We start from the raw sequence: 18,888 nt of genomic DNA on the forward strand, positions 1-18,888 counted from the left end.
TGACAACAAAGAAGAGTACAAAAAAAAGATAAATAAAGAAAGAAATGTCGGAAAGAAACGTCGACGTTGTCCGGAAGGGACTTGTTCTCCTTGACGTCCAAGATGGTAGACGGACGAAGGGCGATTTTGTCCTCATTCTTATTGACCCAAGCACTGTGCTCATCGCCGTTAAAGACGATGCCAAGGTGCGGGCCAGATGGAGCAACGCGAGCCGAGCACAAGAGACGACCATTGTCGCTGATCGCGAATCCCAAATCGCTGGGTGGGCCCATCCTCTGTTGCTGTCTTCCGAATAAGAACAATCGACGATAATGATATGCTCAGAATGCAATTATCTGAACGCAGGACCTAATTATAGGAATGACAGTGGCCGTGCATCCAGCTACTGTCTACAACTGTCTTTAACAGATAAGCTTTTTACACACTGTACTTTAGCCTCCTAAAGTTGTCAGCGAAATTCTACGAAGAATTTTGATCAAATATCTACTGAGTTAACGAATAGTGAGCTTTTGAAATCTAATTAAGCGCGAAAGGTGCTAGTTTCAGAGAAAAATGAGAATCTGCACGAGCTCAACTTTTTTTCGAGGAGCATTTTTCCGTTGTAATGCGTTTCCTCTTCGCTTTAATTGAGATCTTTGACGTTTTGATGAGGTTTCTGCATTTGATGGATGATGTTGGAAGTCCTGATGAGAAAATGTCGGTATCAGCAGGTGGCGGTGTAAGAAGTGTGCATAAAACTGCTGGTATTTTCTGCAGAATCACCACTTTCCGAAAAATTAAACTTTTCCGAAAATCTTCAAGATGTCTGAGCCAGCCACGAATAACTTTTGCAAAACGCTCAATGTAGCTGCTGACCTTCTTTTTACGGAGATGACGAAGCATTACAACTTTCTAGAGGACTTGTCCAGGAACAATGCGCTCCTCATCTATGATGACACCGAGACGAGATACGCTGAAGTTTTCCAGGTGATTTTTCGTTTTTCTATTGATCTTGTTTCTTGAAATGTTTATCTTCAGGGTTATTCTGCCGACCGTGTCTGGAGTCCAGTTCTTTTGAGTCGTGATAGTTCCGTTAAAAATCCTCTGAAGGACTGGGTGCGCTTTCCGATGACTCAAGGGTATGTTCTTCTTTGTAACCCGGCTGGCAAGCTCTTCGTGAGCCAAGTAGGAGTTCTAGCGGGTCCGATTATTGCTTGCAGCTTCTGCAAGCACAACAACGGATGGAAGACGGGCAGCCACTAATGATTCGACGTTTCCCGCCAAAAGGCCTTAAGAAATCACTAGAATCAGCGAATAGGAAAATCAAACCTGAATCAAGGCCCCGTTTGACGTTGGCTTCCGGACAGATTCACCATCCAAAATAAGCATCTCGTTGTCTTTGGCGTACCGGAGATAAAAGGGTTGAAGTTCAACGAGTTTCTTGAAGATCGCGTCCCCGACCTCGTTGAATTTCGTGACAAAACCGGAAGTTACTCGATCACTCATTTGTCGTGGAAAAAGTCCTTGGTTGCCCGTGGAAATTCTTGAAAAAGAATGATTTCTAAACATCAAACACGATATTTTATCAGCCTACGGAAGAACGCCATCAAGTGGGAGAAGAGAGCTGCACCTGTTGTCAAAAAATCACTCTTCAAAAGACAAAATCTAATCAAAAAGCCAATCAACAAACGGAAGACCTTTATTGCCACCGAAGAATGAAAAACAATTCTGAAAGATAAGTTTTGAAACCGTGCCAACCTAATTTAACCTCTGAACTTACCTTAGATTTTCCTTCCCAATTATCTTTCCAATCAACGTTTCTTCCTTTATTACTTTCGCTAATCAAGCTGACTTGAATCTGCATTTATTCTGAACAAATTCCGTAGAAATTAGTTCTTTCCGTAAGGGGGTGGAGTAAGGGTGTAAAACTACTGTTGCTTAGCCTTAGCGTCCTGTAACCCGACTGTATCTCAGAAGGCATCCTTCTGATTAGAAAAAGGCTCTAAATTAGTCTCGTGCCTCGGGCCGAGCTAATTGCTGATTTCTCTGAACTTTGTCTCTCAACAAAATATCTTGATTTTTGAAATAAACAACTCTACTCTCCACTCCAAAGCTGACTCTTCCTTGTCTTCAAAGCAAAGCATCCCAGTATTAGGTTTAGCTTAGATACAGTATATTTACACCTATAGTATGTGTGTAAAAAGCTTATCTGTTATTGCATTTTGAGCAGGCGGACTCAACTAAAGAGCTTACTATCGATTTCTCAGACTAAAAAAACCTCATTTGCGTCAGGCTCAAGAAAAAGGTCGTTATATAAAATGTTTACTTACCCACAGAAAAACAACAACTTGCTGCAACCGGTCCTCTGAAGGATCCTGCAGAAAGACAGGAAAAAAGAAGATAAAGAAAAACAGTTGGACAACAAAGAAGATATGAAGACGACGAATAGCTTCTGCAGCAGAAGTATTCAAACCTGTGGACCCCAGACGACAGCGCTGGAAATCCAGGCCTTGTTGTCGTCGTTGTTGCTCCAGGCATTTTCCAGATCGCCTCCATAAGTGACGCAAATGACGCTTCCTTTCTTCACTTTGTCGTCACTGGCAAGAAGACGGCCACTTTCTGACAGGATCAGATGGACTTCTGTCTGCTTGGAGCTAATGGGCATTACGTCTAGGCCCACGAGAGAATTGCTGCAGTCATCAAAATATTTTGACAAGCAGACAGGTTCTCACTACGAGTGGAAACTTTAGAAATGAGATAGATCGATTATTCCATGGAATGAAGTACCTTGTACACCATGCCTTTGTCGTCGAGGTTTTTCATCTCTCCGACATCAGAAATGACAATTTGATTACCGATGTTATAATCCCAGAAAAATGGTTTGATTTAAATAATCTTCGCAAAAATCATTTGAGCACGGTGGTGCATAGAATTCAGGAGCTCGTCTCTGAAATGCTCCATTTTTCTACGGCTTAGTCTTGTGAATGATAATAATTTTCTCCAATATGGATAGTGATGACTTTTGGAAAATCAACCGTCATTTTTATCAGTCAAAGGAACAACGACATCAAGTGGGAGACGATAGCTAGATCTTTACCAAGAAAATCAAACCTTCAGAAGACGAATTTAATCATAAAGACAATCAACGAACGACATTATTTTATTTGCGACGAAGAGTTAGAAACAATTCTAAAGATGAGTATTTAAAATCGTGCCAAACTAATATTTAAAGTCTGAATTAACCTTAAATTTTCCTTTTCAATTATCTTTCAAATCAACGTTCCTTCCTTAATTACTTTTTTTAATCAATGTCTCTTAAATCTTCATTTATTCTGAACAAATTCAGTAGAAATTAGTTCTTTCTGTAAGGGGGTGGAGTACGGGTGTAAAACAACTGTAGCTTAGCGTTTGCTTACTGTAACTCGACTGTATCTCATGATCGGATTGAGAATCTAAGACGTTGGTTTGGTTTACAAAGACTTTCCCTGACGGATTCGCTAGAATAACTTAGCTTTCGGACATTTTCAAGACAGACCAATTTTTCAATGGATCTTCTTTAGATGAAGTAAAGCGCGATAACAGAACTGGCGACCAGATGGTATCCGCCGATGTCCGGAAATAGTCCTGAAGTTCACGATTCGTAGAAAATGGAAAATATTCACCTTGAAGATCTGAGTGTTGTAATAACCATATTCAGTCTCATCAAAAATCACGAGCTGATTATTGACGGCTCTTGCTTCTAGAAATAAGAGCTTTTCTTCATCTCCTCAAAAAGTATATCCGCGGCTTGATCTAATGTCTCAGCGAAGTCTTGGTTTCGAGTATCGCTAGATGACCGTGCTCGCCATCAAGCATTTGCGGTCATCGTGGTTGGACCAGCTAGATTCAAGGTCTCCCCCATATGTGACGCAAATAGCGCTGCCCTTTTTCAACTTTTCATCGCTGGCAGATTTTTCTGTTTTATACAATTCTTCGTGTGAATTGAGATCCTTCTCCAAATTTGCAACTCCCGGAAAAGAAGCGAAGGAAAGAAATATAAGGAGAAATATTGAAGTTGGCCGGCTTGAAGGTAGCTAGTTCTCAAGATACTCCCAAATGGTAAAGGGCGCACACCGAACTTGTCGGCATCGTTGCTAGTTCAGACGCTGTGCTCTGTTCCGTTGTATGCGATTCGGATATGAGTCTCAAACTGATGAGTTCGGCCGAATTGAGCCTCAATTATTGTCAATAATTTATTGAGGAAGCGCCTCTCATTGCTGATCGCAAAGCCTACATTGCTTGTTGGCCCAACGAAGAAGTTTGTAGTCAAGATGGTGGGATTATTCGCCTTAGCGTCAAAAGGACTGCACAATAAAGGCAGTCATTCATTGGCCAGAGGGCCTCAAAGAAAATACGAAATCGGCAAAATCAAACCTGAATCAGGGCTTATGAGAAATTGGATTCCGTACTAATTCATCATCAAGAATCAACATCCTAATCTCCAACCTCTATGAATTTGGAAACGAAACCCATAGATCATTCATGGCTCTGGGGCTTAAAGTCTTTGGTTGCCCTTGAGAAATTTTCGAAAGAAAATGATTTTGGAAACATCATAAACGATATTTACTCGCTGAAGTTTCCAACACTTTTTCTTCTTGAATTACTTTTTCGTATCAGCGTGTCTTAAATCTGCATTTTTCTCTGAGAAAAAAACTTCTCGTAGAAACTAAGTTGACTTGTTGGGTTTGGAGTATGGTGGTAAACAACTGTCGCATATTGTCATCTCGATGCATCGATATATCGATATATCGATCTTACCACGTCAAGTTTCCTTTGAGATTGAAAATGATACAAGAAAATTGATTTTTTTCCATAAAAAAAGCAATCAAAAGGGGCAAATTTAATTTTGAGAAAAACAAACGAGCAAAAAAATTTTTTGCTGAAAAATTTCTTGTTTAGGCTACCTTGCTATAAGGAGAGGTGTCAGAAACCGACATAAAAATTCCGACAAATTTCGCGTGAAAGTTTTCAACCAGATTTTTGATATTCTGGTAGGATTGAAAGCCGGAAAGTGAACTTTGAGAAAAACAAGTCGCTTCAATTTTATTTATTTTTTAGAGAATGCAGTAGCCATCAATGACAGGCGTGATAAAAAGTACTGGGAATTGAGTTCTAGCAGTTTGGTTCGCAACAATGTTTATCCAAATTATTTCTTCTTTTGTAGAATTGAAATCTTTTAACGCTTCGAAAACAAGCAATTATTAGATATAATTAGATATAATTTCGACGCAATGACCTAAATCTATTTTTTGAATCGGAGAAGCCGGTAATTTTGAATTTTGGTAAAGCCCTGGTATGACATAAATTGAGTTTTCCAGAAGAATCGATGAGTGGTAAATAACACCCTGAAACAAGGTGAAATTTAATACCTTAGTGGAAGAACGACAAACCTCTAAGAGAGAGTCGATTCGTTTCCAGTTGTCGTCTTTCAATCGCCAAATATCTTTCAGATATCCATGTGAAATAGTATTGATACCTCCAATAGTCAAAACAGAACCTGAAGGGAGTCCGACTGTAGAAAAAGACGCAATCCATCTTAATTATTTTCTAACTCTGTTTATTTTTTTTCTTACTTAGGATGTTTTTTTAAATAGATCCAGCCTTCTTCCTCAGTCAAAGTTTCAACTGCTCCTTTTGCACGAAAACCTCCGATTGCTGTCGGACGACTGTTATAAAGGGTTAGTTGACCTTGCCAATGCAATGCTCCGAATTCAGAAGAAATTTTTTCGACTTTCGTTCCATCGAAAATCTCGCAGAATGTCAATTCATCTAGCCAACTAAAACAGATCATTGCTTAAAAATAAGATGAAATAAGGATTGATTTCCTGGTGCACTGCACCTTTATTTCCTCCGTCCAGAGTTATAACTCCGTGACCACTTTTATACTCGGAAATGAGTTGGACATTTAACTCGGAGAAATAGCATCCATCTAATCGGGATATCTAAAAATTTTTATCAATTTTCTCGAAATAAATTTCCTTACTCTTGTTATACTATTACGTCCACCAAATAAGTAAAGCTGATCTTTAACTAGTGCGTGTCTAGATCAGAGTTGCAAATTTAGTCTTTTTTTGCTGAGCTGAGTAGAAATTTCGCTTGTTGAGCTGAGCTGAGCTGGAATTTTTGAGAAGTCATTGAGCTGAGCTGAGCAGAGTTTTTTGAAGGCTGTTGAGCGGAGCTGAATTGAGCACTCACAATTCTGAGCTGAGCTGAGCATGTTTTTACTGTAGTAAAAATGGCAAAATTGTGTGAGCTGAGCTTAGCTGGTTCTCTCATCATTGAATCGAGCTGAGCTGAGCTGACTTGTCTCAAAATTCATCGACTTGAGCTGACCTGAGCAGGTTATTTAAGAAATCATTGAGCTGAGCTGACCTGAGCAGATTCTCTTCTGAAAATTGCAGTCGCTCAGCTAGCTCAGCTCACTAAATTTGCAACTCTGGTCTAGAATCTTCCGTATATTTGGAAACTTCTCTGTAATACCCAAAGGAGGGACGAAAGGATATATTTTCTACTGATCCATCCTTTAATGCGTATGGTGCGTAATTTTCTTTTTCATGTGGGAGAAGAACATTTATCTGCTTTGATTTGTCGATTGAATAAATAAAATTTTTGATTTTTGTGCTCCGGTCAAACTTGTAAATTCTGATTTTCTTGGCAGTTGTTGCCAAGTTCATTTCAATTTGAGATTTTTCTTCGCTTTTTTTCCCAAAATTCTGATCGAGTTTCAATTATTTTATCCGAAGACTTCGAAAATCTTTAAAATCAAAATGTAACCGTTCCTCAATTATTTCAAGAACTGATGATTCCGAAGAACGATTTGTACTGAAATACAGTCCCAACTTCTTCAGCTTTTGTGAATGCAATTTCAAAAGAGAAGGCTCAGCCTTCCGAAAGTAGTCCGAATCGATCCAAATCGACCCATTCCCATAAATCCCGAGATTTAAAAGAGCAGTTCCATCGAAAAAGTGAAATGCTAAAATTTCCACTTTTTTACGTTTAGGCTGGAAATCGATTGAAAATTCAAGATTTTCTGTTCCGTTGAGTTTGATTGGAATTGTTGAAATATGAGTTAATTCTGCAAGCGAAGAAAAGAAGTTATCGGGTATAATTGTTGTATGGTACATGTTCGGGCGAGGAAAACGCAGTTGATTAACAGCATTCTTTGCAAAGAGAGGGAAGACATCGTCGTGAAAGGAAAAGAAGGGATTGCTGGTCACATGCATTTTCTTCTTAAATTTCTGTTGAACGAACTCGAGCTCGACTTTTTCTGTTCATGGGATTTTAAAAATAAACAAGTAAGGCTATCATTTCTCTGGGAGAATTTAAATCCTTTCCGAAAATAAATTCCACTTCAAAAGTAGTGTCAAAAATATAACTCTGAATGTAGATCTTTTCATCATTGATCAGCCCGTTTCCAAAATATTCACATTCGTCGTTGATTATTCCACCCGGAGATGTATAGAAAGGATCATCGACGAACTTTGAAAACAATTGTGAGAAGCAGATTGAGTGTTCTTCGTAGTCAATAAGAGATCCGACCCACTCGCTCCCGATCGTGATCCAGCCTGCACCTTCTACCTTTAGTAATACCGAGTACAGTGTATTTGAAAGTGCAATACTCCTCGTGACGAGTATCAGTAGGAGTCTTTCCACATCTATCTTTTTTCAGTTTGAAACATGATCGCGCAAATTAGGGTAGTAGGGGCTTTCATTCGAGCTACGCCCCCGAGACCCCTCAACTAAGGCCTAAACCAGGGGGTAGAAGGGGGTTAACCGACCACTGACTCGACAAAAACTCGACCATCGACTGACCAACGACAAATCTCAATGTCGGGTTGGGTAGGTACCGACCATAGCCCGGCCAAAACCCGACAATGTCGATTTGGTCGAGTGTCGACGCCGACCCTAGGCTCCAGGAGGCATGTAGTGAATTCGAGGCAAGCTCGAAGGATAGCCCCTCACTACGAGCCAGGGCCTTGTCTCCCGGCCTCCCCCTAAGAGTTCTCACTCACTGACCATAACCACTTGCCCAGATTCTAGAGATATTGGATGGCTCGAATCAAAGGCTAAAATGGTAGCCCCTCTCTACGGAATATATTTCAATCCGTTTCAATGGGACAACATGGACGGGATCCATGTCTCTATATTCAGCCGGCAATTGAATATCGTCTTTTCTCCATCCTTTTTCCAATTCTTCGTCTTTTCTGATTTTATGCAGGGCAACGGTAGTCGAAAGTGTAAGATACTTGTTACCAAGCTCAACACTCATCAAAGTAAAGACTCCTCTAAAGCTAACGGAAGATGTCTTCGCGTTGAAATGGTTACTAGCAATATGGCCCTGTGCTTCTTCAAATTTACCCGAATTGAAATCGGGAGCATAGTAGTAGCATTTATATTGCCTTTTCGTTGGTGAGCTTTTACTGCTCAAAAATTTAACTCACGTTAAAATATCTTCAAATTTTTGAACGTTTCAAATGACAATGACGGCAAACACTTTTCTTCCCTTTTCTTGGTAGCGACTCTCAATATGGTGAGTTCCGATAGACGCGCCAAAATGAAATACGAAATATCCCCTATAAAAAGTAAGCTTCGTTTTTTTGGGAAAGACATAATCTTATCAGGGACCCCATTTATGAATACTTACAATCTCCGTCTTTTCAAATCATTAGCAATTAGAGTTGTACCATTATTTTCAACCACCATCAGATCTCCCCAAACATCTACCAAATACTGTTTGCCCTGAAGAAAAGTAGCACCGAATGACTTTTGCGTTTTCTGGATCTTGTTTATACTGTTATGAAGTCTTATCTGTAAATTTTAAAACGTTCATAAGGGAAGGAAGTATGTGATGAGCTCATGTTTACTGGCATAGTTTTCCCATTCCAATCGGATAGAATAATAGGATACTGCTTCCAAATGTCTCTACTTGACCAACGGTCAGTTATTAATGTTGCATTATCAGGAATGTCGTCTTGGGAAATGGATGTGGTGGAGTTGATCCGTAAATCAAAAACGGGAACCATCTTCTGACGAGAACCGAGCTTTTCGCACTTGTAATAAGGACAAGGACAGCCATTTTTGCAGTATTTCTGAGTTGGACAAACGGCTCCTGCAGCATCGGAAGATCGAGTCAGCGCGAAACAGATCGCCTCACAGGACGAGATTGGATCCTTCTTCGTTGATTTCAAAACCAGCGTTGCTGAACAAAGATGACGGCACATTTTCTGGTCGTAAAACTGTTTCTTCTGACAGCGGATGAGATTCACTTCGTTGTCTTCTTTTGTAAAAACAGCAGCTTTTTCTTCTTTTGCTTTGATTTCGGAAACTGGCTCGGGAAAGATGAATTCTTCTGTTTCGTAGCATTGCTTCATCAAATGTCCGCAAAAGTCCATGGTGTTCGTTCGAACGCATTTCTTATAATTTCGATGGCAAGTTGAAGTCAGAAAAAGGGTGGAAAAGTGGTGACGAAATTTATAATCGACAAAAAATCTGCGATAACTTTTCGTCGCACGATTGAAAAATTTTCCACCCTTGTCAGGAAAGTCGTCTGGGCTCGAGATCTTTCCAATGATACCACATTGGCTTAAATTGTTTAGTCGACTACCTAGGTAGTGTTTCTAGGGGCTAACGGTCGGTCTAGTACTAAAGCTTTGACCGTTTTAGTTTTCAAAAATTCCACTTTCGGCCCGATTCTAGAGCCGGAAGTTGACGAATTTGTGAGTTTGGCCAACTTGTGACCTATCAAATTGACTATCAGAAGGTTCTCTATCATCTGAGAGAAGAACCAATGCCGACTGCGGTCAAATTAACCGCTAAAAACAAAAAGAAAAATCACAAATTTATGCCTTTTTTCCTAGTTTTGCCGGTCGGTTTGACCGTGGTTGGGATGGTTTTTTTTAATGACTTGAAGATAAGATGACTCAAAATCTTCTGAGCATCAATTCGGTGGGTCACACTTTGCCTTAATCCCTATATTTCGTCAATTTGCGGCTCTAGAATCGGACCGGAAGTGGAATTTTTGAAAATTAAAACGGTCAAAGTTCTTAAAATTTCCTACTGATTCCAAATATGTATGGTATTCCCGGTACAGAAAGACATACAAAGAGAAATAACTTCCTTAAGGGTACGGGTGTCGGCTTTCTATCGCCCGTAATAATATGATGTGGACAAAAACAAAGTATTTTATCGAATTCTACAGAAAATTTAAGCTCGAGTCATAATTAATTGTCAGCTGCTATCATTGTTATTTTACGAAATATGCTCTCATAAAAAATTAACGAAAAAAAATTTTCGGCTCAGATTTTTTTCATCCAGGGCTTTTTAGAAAGCTTAGAAAATGAGGATCATCATGATATTCTCGGTTTTACGTGAATCTGTCTAAAAACATTTTTAGAGCCGAAAATGTGTCGCTCAGTTTCAAAAAATGCGAATTTTCGGTGTAATAACAAGGATAGTTTTTTTCAAAAAATCAAATTCCATACGAAATGTAATTCAATCTCAAAATTCTCTTGACAAAATTAAGATCAGAGTCTGAATTTTCACATAAAAATATAAAAAAGGTATGTTTACAGGCTCATTTCTTCGGAATTGAAGCCTCTTTTAGGCCCATTTTCACCATTTTAGGTCGAGATCACGACTTCGAGCCAATTTTTAAAACAAAAAATCTTTATAAATCCAAATTTTCTCTTGACAAAATGTAGAACTAGGATGGATCTTTGCTCTTAAGTAGGCGAATTTTTTCTACCACTTCTATATCCCGAGGAATTGAGCCCTAGTTAGAGCCTCGCCGACACCCGTACCCTTAACCTTAAAAAAGCACGTCTTTGTGGCCCCCTAATAAGGGGTCTCCAAAGGAAGGAAATATTATCCAACAAAAAGATAATAAGATACGATTGTCTGAATCCGCCCGAATGTATTGAAGACTACCTATAAGCATAACAGTAATCCAAAAAAGAGAGCCAAGTCCCAAGTACATATTTTGCTGTTTATCCGTACCGAACCCATGCTTTGCCAGGCTAGCTTTTTCTGATACTTTTTTCTTCCATGTTTTTTTATTCTTTGCTTTTTCTATGTCAGCTTTTTGCGTATTTATGCTTCTCGTGGTCAGAACTTTTTGAGTCAATAAGACGACTTTTCTTCCTTTTTTCCTCAAGACGCCAATACAGTCGCAGTCAAGGCACTGTCATATTTTATTACCGAATTCGAGAAGTAAAAATTACCCTGACTCTGGTAGTTTTGAAGAACGCATTCACAATCCGTTCAGTTTCTTCTTCGATTACCATAGCGACTGATCTCTAGGGAAGAAACTTAAAGTCTGTAGTTTTTTTTCAGAAAAAGCTCTTTTTTATGAGCAACCGTCACTTCTTGCTCCGACAGCCAGACAGGAGGTTATCCTGCCATTCTGAGTTTTAAGGGGTCCCCTCCCGGAATTTCAACTCTTCAGGACGGGTTCCTTTTTGGCATATTTAGATTCCTCATGTTTCGAGGATCATTTTCATGTATTATAGTCCCCCCTAAGAAACATCCAAACCCGAAATTTTCGTCTTCGAAAATCGCAAAAATGCATGTAAATTGTACTTAGCGTGAAATTCGTACTTTTTTTCGGATTTTCAATGTCATCAAAAGTAGACAAATAAGGGGTCAATGGAAAGCTAAGAATGAGCTGATTAAAAATTTAGTGACCGCACAAAAATTTTTGGCCATAATTCTGCGCTAGAGAGCAATTTTATGCCAAAATTAGGGTAAATATCGGTTCCTTAAGTTCTTCTTAAGAATTTTTTTTTCTTTCTTGGTGAATTGTGCTAAAGCTGCGCTAGAATTGAGGTAAGGGTCTAATTTGTCTATAAAAGAAGTTTTCAGAGACTGTTGAAAGCTCAAAAAAAAGTTATTTCCACGCGAATACCCCCCTAAAACACGGTTTTTCAAGAATTCGTTTTTTTCAAAGGAAAATTTGAGGATGTTTCACTATTTCAAAAAAGCTAAAGCTGCGCTAGAATTGCAATGAAGGGATAAACTTTCAAATGAGAGTCAAATTTTAAAAATCCATAAGGGAAAACGAAAGTTATTTCCAAGTAAAGTTGGTCATTCCGGGGGGGGATCCCTTAATGTCAATTGCTTCGCTCTGCTTCTTTTCGAAAAACGTTGTACACGTCGGAAAAACTATTTTTTATGTCCCTTTGCTTATCCTGCCAGCAAAATAACAGAGCAGAGTCAATTTTCCTCGAATTTTTTATTTCTTTCAAGGGAGAACCGGCTAATCATAATGATAAGATATTTTTTTTCTTCTACTCTTCTTTTTTTACTCCCACTTAAGTCGATGAACGTTGTTCTTTCGCTTGAGATATTTATTGCTTCTGCTGGCAGAGTATCGGCAAACAACTAGAATGAAATCATAACTGTTACTCTAACTATTTCTTGATTACCGTAGACTGCTTTCTTATCAGCCGTGAGAGCAATCCCTACACCAAGGCACTTCGCGGCTTGCCAAACCACCTGGATAAAAGGCCTGACGTCCAATCCATTTTTATTTCGCTTGAATTCCGTAACGTAGTTGTAGTTTTGTTCGCCCTTGTACCACTTCTCGACGGCATATCTTCCGAATTCCTCGAAATCTTCTTTGTTCGTAGCGGAGACCTCACCCGATATAATGATTTTGGAGATGTTTTGCCCACAAGCTCTATGAAAAAAAAATAAGAAAATAAGAAAGATTGAGATACTGATTCGGCTGATAAGTCCAAGGTGTATCAGGATTTGCTGCGAGCTGTTCGGCCCATGCTTGTGCCAGTTTTGAGGACTCGGGGCCAAGCTTAATTTGAAAGTTATTTTTAAGGAGGTAGTCCCTGCTTTGGAGAAAATCAGAATTTTGAAATTTTTTTTCCAGATTCTAAAAGCTCGTTAGAAAAGCTACAAATTTTGTATTGATCATTTGTTCCGAATGGAAGAGGAAAATCCCCAAAATCGGCCTTAAAAATTGAGATTTTGATGAAAAATTTCAAAAATTTGAAAATTTTTGACTATTTCATCCAAAGTTGAAGCGTTGTTTTGATGATTCTTGGTCTGTAGATTATTCAAATAATAAATACATGGTCTTATATATAGGCTACATAAGATTAATCTTCTTCCAAAAACTCATTTTTTCAAGTTTTTCAGACCCAAGTTTTGATCGATGGTATTACATAATGACTTTTTTGAGTTTCTTAATTTCGTTGTGTGGCAACTTAAGACGAGGAAATGAACTTCTTAAGAATATTTTTGGTTTTAATTTATTTTTAAATTTTAAGGGCTCTATGTGTGTTTGAAAATAGGCAAAAATGGCGATTTTGCTCGGGCTAGGTTAGAATATAGCACCCTAGCCCCTCGAGCAGCCGAAAAAAATATTTTTTGGGAAATGGCAACTTTAGAACAGCGTTCGACCTTTCTAACGATATAGTTTTCATCCTTCAACTTAAGCCCAAATTTGTGTGAGCGCTGTTCAAAAAATGTCAAGATCGCAAAAAGCAGGGACTACCTCCTTAAGGGCATCCACTTCAAAATCTGAAGAGTGAGATTTAAAAATTATCACCTCGTACTTTAGCTTTTCATGTCGATTTATTTTTAAGGGAGTAGCCAAGGCGGTCAAAAATTTTGTAAATTAAGGGTGTCTTGAAGATATCCGTGTCTGAATACTCGATTGATACTTACATATAAATCTTTGGTGAATCTGTGTTGGCGACGTTTTCCATTATGTTTAGCCAAGCAAGCTCGTCGTCCGGCTTCCAGAGCTTCTTCATCCATCTTCAGTAGGTTAATCACGTCCTCGACGTTCAATGTGGTGTCGACATTTGTATCCGCTTTTGTTGGCACAGTTTGTCCCCCAAAGGTGGCACTAAAAATTTGGTTGATGTATTTTGATGTTTTTATTACCTTGTGGTGGTTTCATTCAGTTGCAAGCCAAGGAAATCGACCATTGCAGAAAGCTCGTCATCAGAATCGTTTCCGTCCACGACAGTTGGGTCTTCGGGGACGGTGCTTGAATCAATTTAAACTTCTGAAAAAAAAAGAATCGTGTCTTACTTTTCAGCTTCAGAAATCGTCATTTTCAAAAGCAAAAATCGAAGTTTTCACTCTTTTTGATGATTGAATTGAATAAAAATCGGACCGCTATTTGTTATATACCTTTGAACCGGAAGGGACCCAGATAAAATTGTTTTAAATAAAAATAGACAAAATAATAGGCCTTGGTATATCTTTCCGGGCAGACAGGAAAAATGCGACTCGAGGAATGCTCTGAGCTAAGCGAAAACGGAAAAAGATGAAAAAGAACTGTAGTTTGGAAGTATACAACTTCGCTAACCGAACCTGAAAATGAGTTCAAATCGAAATTTCAAATTTTGATATCAGTGGAAACTCGGCAGCTTATTTTTTCTTTCGTAAGGAACCTTGTTAATCTTGCCAAGAGTAGATCAATTGGAACCTTCAGTGTCATATAAGGGTTGGGATTTCAAGAAGTCCGGCTTCCGCTGGACTGTCTTTTCACAATTTTTAGCATAGTCAATGCCTTATTTTTTCTCCTCAAAATTATTTTCTGGCTATTATCTACTTCTTTTGGTCGCCAAAAATTTAGATTTCCTCTGATGTTGAGGTCCCACAATGCAAATCTGGCACCTGCGATTGTTGTCAAAATGAACATTTTAGGAAAGTAAGTGATGAGGATTGATGATGAATCAAAAACTAAAAAATTGCAAAAGGGCGCTCCGATAGAACTGGGCCGCCCGTCACCCTGTAAGGAGGTCATTATGTAAAATTTCGAAAAATAGCTGCAGCAAATAACGATTCTTGATATCGTCAAGTGTCGATGAGACTCAAGTCTTCAGGATAAATAAATCGTGGCGATAATTCGCTTTTATAAAAGCACAGATCTATCAAAAATTTCTCATGTTATAGCTCTGTGAGGGAATCTTTCGCGCCATCATTATAACGATCATCAGATCATTAAAAATCCCTTTATATGGACTAGTTTCGGCCTATAAAGTTCTGTGGCCTCCCTCTATGCTATGGGTTTTTTGGAAAATATTATCCTAAGCTTACCTTTAAAGTGGAATAACTCCACCATCACTGATCGAGACGCCATTATTGACAACTGAGAAGCCGGGACTGAGGTCTAAGAAGCTAGGATTGAAGTGACGCTAGGATAAGCGTAATGAAGCCGGAATCGACGCTGGAGATGCCAGGATTGAGGTTTGAGCCAACAGGATTGACGTCTGAAACACTAGGATCGAAGTTATTGAAGCCGGGATCGACTGTGGAGAAACCAATAAAATACTGTCAGTCTTAGGGTCAATCAATTAAAATTAATTCACATCCCCAAGTTGGGGAAACGGCGACTTGGGCGAGCGTCGGGGACTCGCAGTACCAAAAAGCTTTGGTACTGGCAGTACCAATTTTGGTACTGGGAGTACCAATTCCGGCTTTTCGGGTGATATTTTAACGAAATATTTCAGTCGGAACAATAGTAGGCGGGTGAATAGAAGTGCAGCCTGTCCGAATCAGTAAGTTTTTTACTACAGAACCCGCGGAGCGGGCGTTCCTGGCTGACTAGAATTTTGCCTTGCCAAAATTGATACTGGGAGTACCAAATTGATACTGGCAGTACCAATTGGTACTGGGAGTCCCTGGTAGCCACTTGGGCAAACGGCAACTTGGGCAAACGGAGACCACTCAATTTATTCCGATGAAAGAAGACTCATATGCGTAGGCCTCGGACGTAAAAAAGACGATTTTTTCCATCCGGTTATCGTACAGGGACGCGAGTAGGCTCATTCAAAAGCTCTTAGAAAGAGCCAATAAAAAAACTGGGACCTCCCTCCCTGTTTCGAGTAATTTTGAAAAATATTTTTCCAAGCTTACCTTCAAACTCAAATAACTCGGAGCAGGGAAAGAAGGGTCCAATTTTTTATTGTTTCAAGAGAAAGCCCTTTAGCCCCTTTAGAGCTTTAAAATGAGCCTACTCTCGCCTCTGTACGATGACCGGATGATGCTGTCGGTTTTTTCGTCCGAAGCCTACATATGCGGCCCGCATAATGCGGGCTAATGAACATTCCTCGGCAAATGACTGTTTTTTTCGGGCGAAAGCTTGTTTTAGTCCGTACATGTAATCAAACGGTGACGCAAAGGTAACAAAGGTAACTCAAACTACCGTTTTTATCAAAACCAATGAATAATTTTCGCATTTTCACGAGCATCTCTTTGCGGCTTATTTCCGGTCTACGCGCGAAAATATACGAAAAGCCACCATCGAGTCTATTTTCATTGAAAACACTTTTATCTGGGTGGCTTCCTGTTCAGAAGGTATATAATCTTCGTATACACACTCCATATTTTCAAAAATAATCCGAGAAAACCGACCCTTTTTAGGCCGATTTTTTGAGAAAAATGACTGACGCGGAGACAAAGTAAGCCAGAAAATTTCCGAAAAAAAAATAAGCTGACGGTTTTCAGCCTTGTCATTGGCACCACCGAACTTCCAGCTAATGAGGTTGAGCACGACGAAACCGACTTGAACATTCCCGAAGTGATAGAATTCTTCAAGCTCAACGCAGCAGCTTTGCGAGCTGGACGAGAGGCTTGCTTAGCTCGACACAATGAGAAGCGTGCGCTCCACCTTAATACTGACCCTATGACGGTATGCAATTTTTACGGGGTTATCGGTCGGACGCCCTTAAATGCCTGTTACCTATTTTTAACAGACTATTAGCCCTTATCTCGGTTAGGGTAAGGGGACAGGGGGTTCCTACTAGGACTCCCGGGGCCCCCTGGGTTAGGGTAAGGGGGGTCCCGGGGGGGGGGACGTTGTCCCCTAGGTTAGGCTTACGGCTAGGGACTGCCTGACTTTTAACCCCCTACTACCACTCTGTTGTCCCGCTTTGACAAAGCGGCTTTGTGATTAAATAATTTTCAGCTCGACATAAACATAACTCGCGACGCTCAAAATTGGGCTGAAAAAATCGCTCGCGGTGAAGTAACCGGATACGATCCTGATACGTAAGAATCTATTCACAGCATTTCGATAGTTGAAAATTATTTTTTGAAGGATCTGTGGCGAAAACATTTCGCTCATTCCCTTTTCGAGCGCCTTGCAATACTTGACCCAGGGAGACTACGTTGGCGTCGCAGAATTGGTCGTCGACAACTGGTACAGCCAGGTCAGCAATTACAACTTCGCGCATCACACAATGACCGACCCAAATGGAGCCAAAGTCTCAAGCTTTGTCCAAACGATCTGGAAGAATTCCACGCTTTTGGGCGTTGGAATAACCCTCAAACCTGATTTTTCAGAGGTCATCGGTAAGAAATTCCAAAAAAATAACGGAAATGATTATTTTTAAGTTGTTTGCCGATACTTCCAAAAGGGAAATATCGAAGGCAATCGACCTCAGCAAGTCGGACAATTGAAGCCGTAAAAAACTCAATAAGAAGAAAAAAATGATGAAGAATCATAAAAATTAGTCGAGAGAAAAAAAATTATCTAAATTTCGTTATCACATTGTTGTTTCTGTATTTTCATCATTGTAAAATTTGAAAATAAATAAAAAAAAAACAATTATTACTGGACACAATAATCTACAGGAGAAACGAAGATGATCGGACTCATAACTTGCGTTCCTTGATCTGCGACAACATCAGTCGATATAAAATTATCTTCGGCGTCTTTTTCAAAGGTTCAAAAAACTCAAAACATTTTTAACTGATAAAATTTTGAGAAATTTAGCAGCTGGAGCCTTTGCCTAAACTTATTTTTTGAACTGAAGATTCGTATCCTAAGAATGCGAAGATCATTGCAGCTGAAGACTTTTCATCCGCAGTATAACCAGGAAAAACAAAGACAGAGTTTCCCAAATTAATTGCTGATGGATATTCAACAGCCTAAAAGAAGAAAAGTAGCTCAAGAATGAGAAGCCATTACCAATGACTCATTAGTGAATCCTCGAAAAAACTAAGAATACCTTTGAAAGAGAGCCAATTTTCGACCACTGGTTGTTCTTCAGTTTCCAAATTTCACTCGACTTTTCGTCTGCCGTTAAATCATCACCTCCAGCGGTCAAAAGAACTCCTGAAGGTAGTCCCACAGTTGCGCAGCTCTTCAGCGATCTTCAACTTTTAAAAGGGTTCAGCAAAAGCTCGCTTACCGTGGATGCTCCTGAAGTGAAGTCCATCCTGCTCCGTCCCAAGCTTCAACTGCCCCCTGTGCGCCTTTTCCTCCGACAGCCGTCGGCTGGCCATTGTACAGTCCAAATCCACCGTAGTAGTGTTTTATTCTCGTTTCGTCTATTAAATCGGAAGTAAGACCATCGAACACCTCGCAGTTTTGATCATTGACTTCGTCGAAGCAAATGATGGCTTGAAATAAGTTATCATAAATAATTTTCAACAAAAAACCCAAAACTCTGATGAGAGGAGAAGATGGGCATTCTGTTACCTTTATCTCCTGTTTTAACAGAAAGAGCGGCGTGACTATAAGAATAAGAATAAATCAAGCGCACCGGTAATTCGGTCATCATGCAGCCATCTAACCGAGCAATCTATAATTTTATAAGTGTTTTATGAATAAATTATGATAGAAGTTAAAGTTACTCTATTTTCGTCGTCGTATCCGCCAAAGATATGGAGCTGGTCGTTGACGAGTGCTTGCCTTGAGTGGAGAGTATAGGACGAGATTTTATTTTTGTAGATGTTTGCCGCCATATCGTATAATTTATAGTCAGCAGGAGATTTGAGGGATAGTGATTTGCTCTCTCCGTTCTCGAGTAGCGCGTACGGGCGGTACGATGCAAGGGGAACAGGAAGAATCACATTTATCTGTCTCATCTGATTCGGAGAATAATAAAAGTTCTT

At 39.6% G+C, this 18,888-nt stretch overlaps 1 protein-coding gene across 1 annotated transcript; it reads left to right on the plus strand.

Moving 5' to 3' along the window:
- Positions 1-16,348: 16,348 nt before the first annotated feature.
- Positions 16,349-17,563, plus strand: LOC145707748 (Golgi-associated plant pathogenesis-related protein 1-like). Its single transcript, XM_081785322.1, has 5 exons — positions 16,349-16,448; positions 16,495-16,678; positions 16,955-17,037; positions 17,087-17,340; positions 17,383-17,563. The coding sequence occupies exons 1-5, from the start codon at positions 16,429-16,431 to the stop codon at positions 17,454-17,456; spliced, it is 615 nt and encodes a 204-aa protein (XP_081641448.1). The 5' UTR covers positions 16,349-16,428; the 3' UTR covers positions 17,457-17,563.
- Positions 17,564-18,888: the final 1,325 nt, after the last annotated feature.

This window comes from Oikopleura dioica, chromosome 1, assembly GCF_907165135.1.
Source record: "Oikopleura dioica chromosome 1, OKI2018_I68_1.0, whole genome shotgun sequence".
Lineage (NCBI taxonomy): Eukaryota > Metazoa > Chordata > Appendicularia > Copelata > Oikopleuridae > Oikopleura > Oikopleura dioica.

Excerpts from the sequence above, each read along its gene's own strand:
- LOC145707748 (XM_081785322.1), top strand. The coding sequence starts at position 16,429 with ATGACTGACGCGGAGACAAA. Across the intron at positions 16,679-16,954 it reads TTAATACTGACCCTATGACG|CTCGACATAAACATAACTCG; the intron begins GTATGCAATTTT and ends AATAATTTTCAG. Across the intron at positions 17,038-17,086 it reads ACCGGATACGATCCTGATAC|GATCTGTGGCGAAAACATTT; the intron begins GTAAGAATCTAT and ends TATTTTTTGAAG.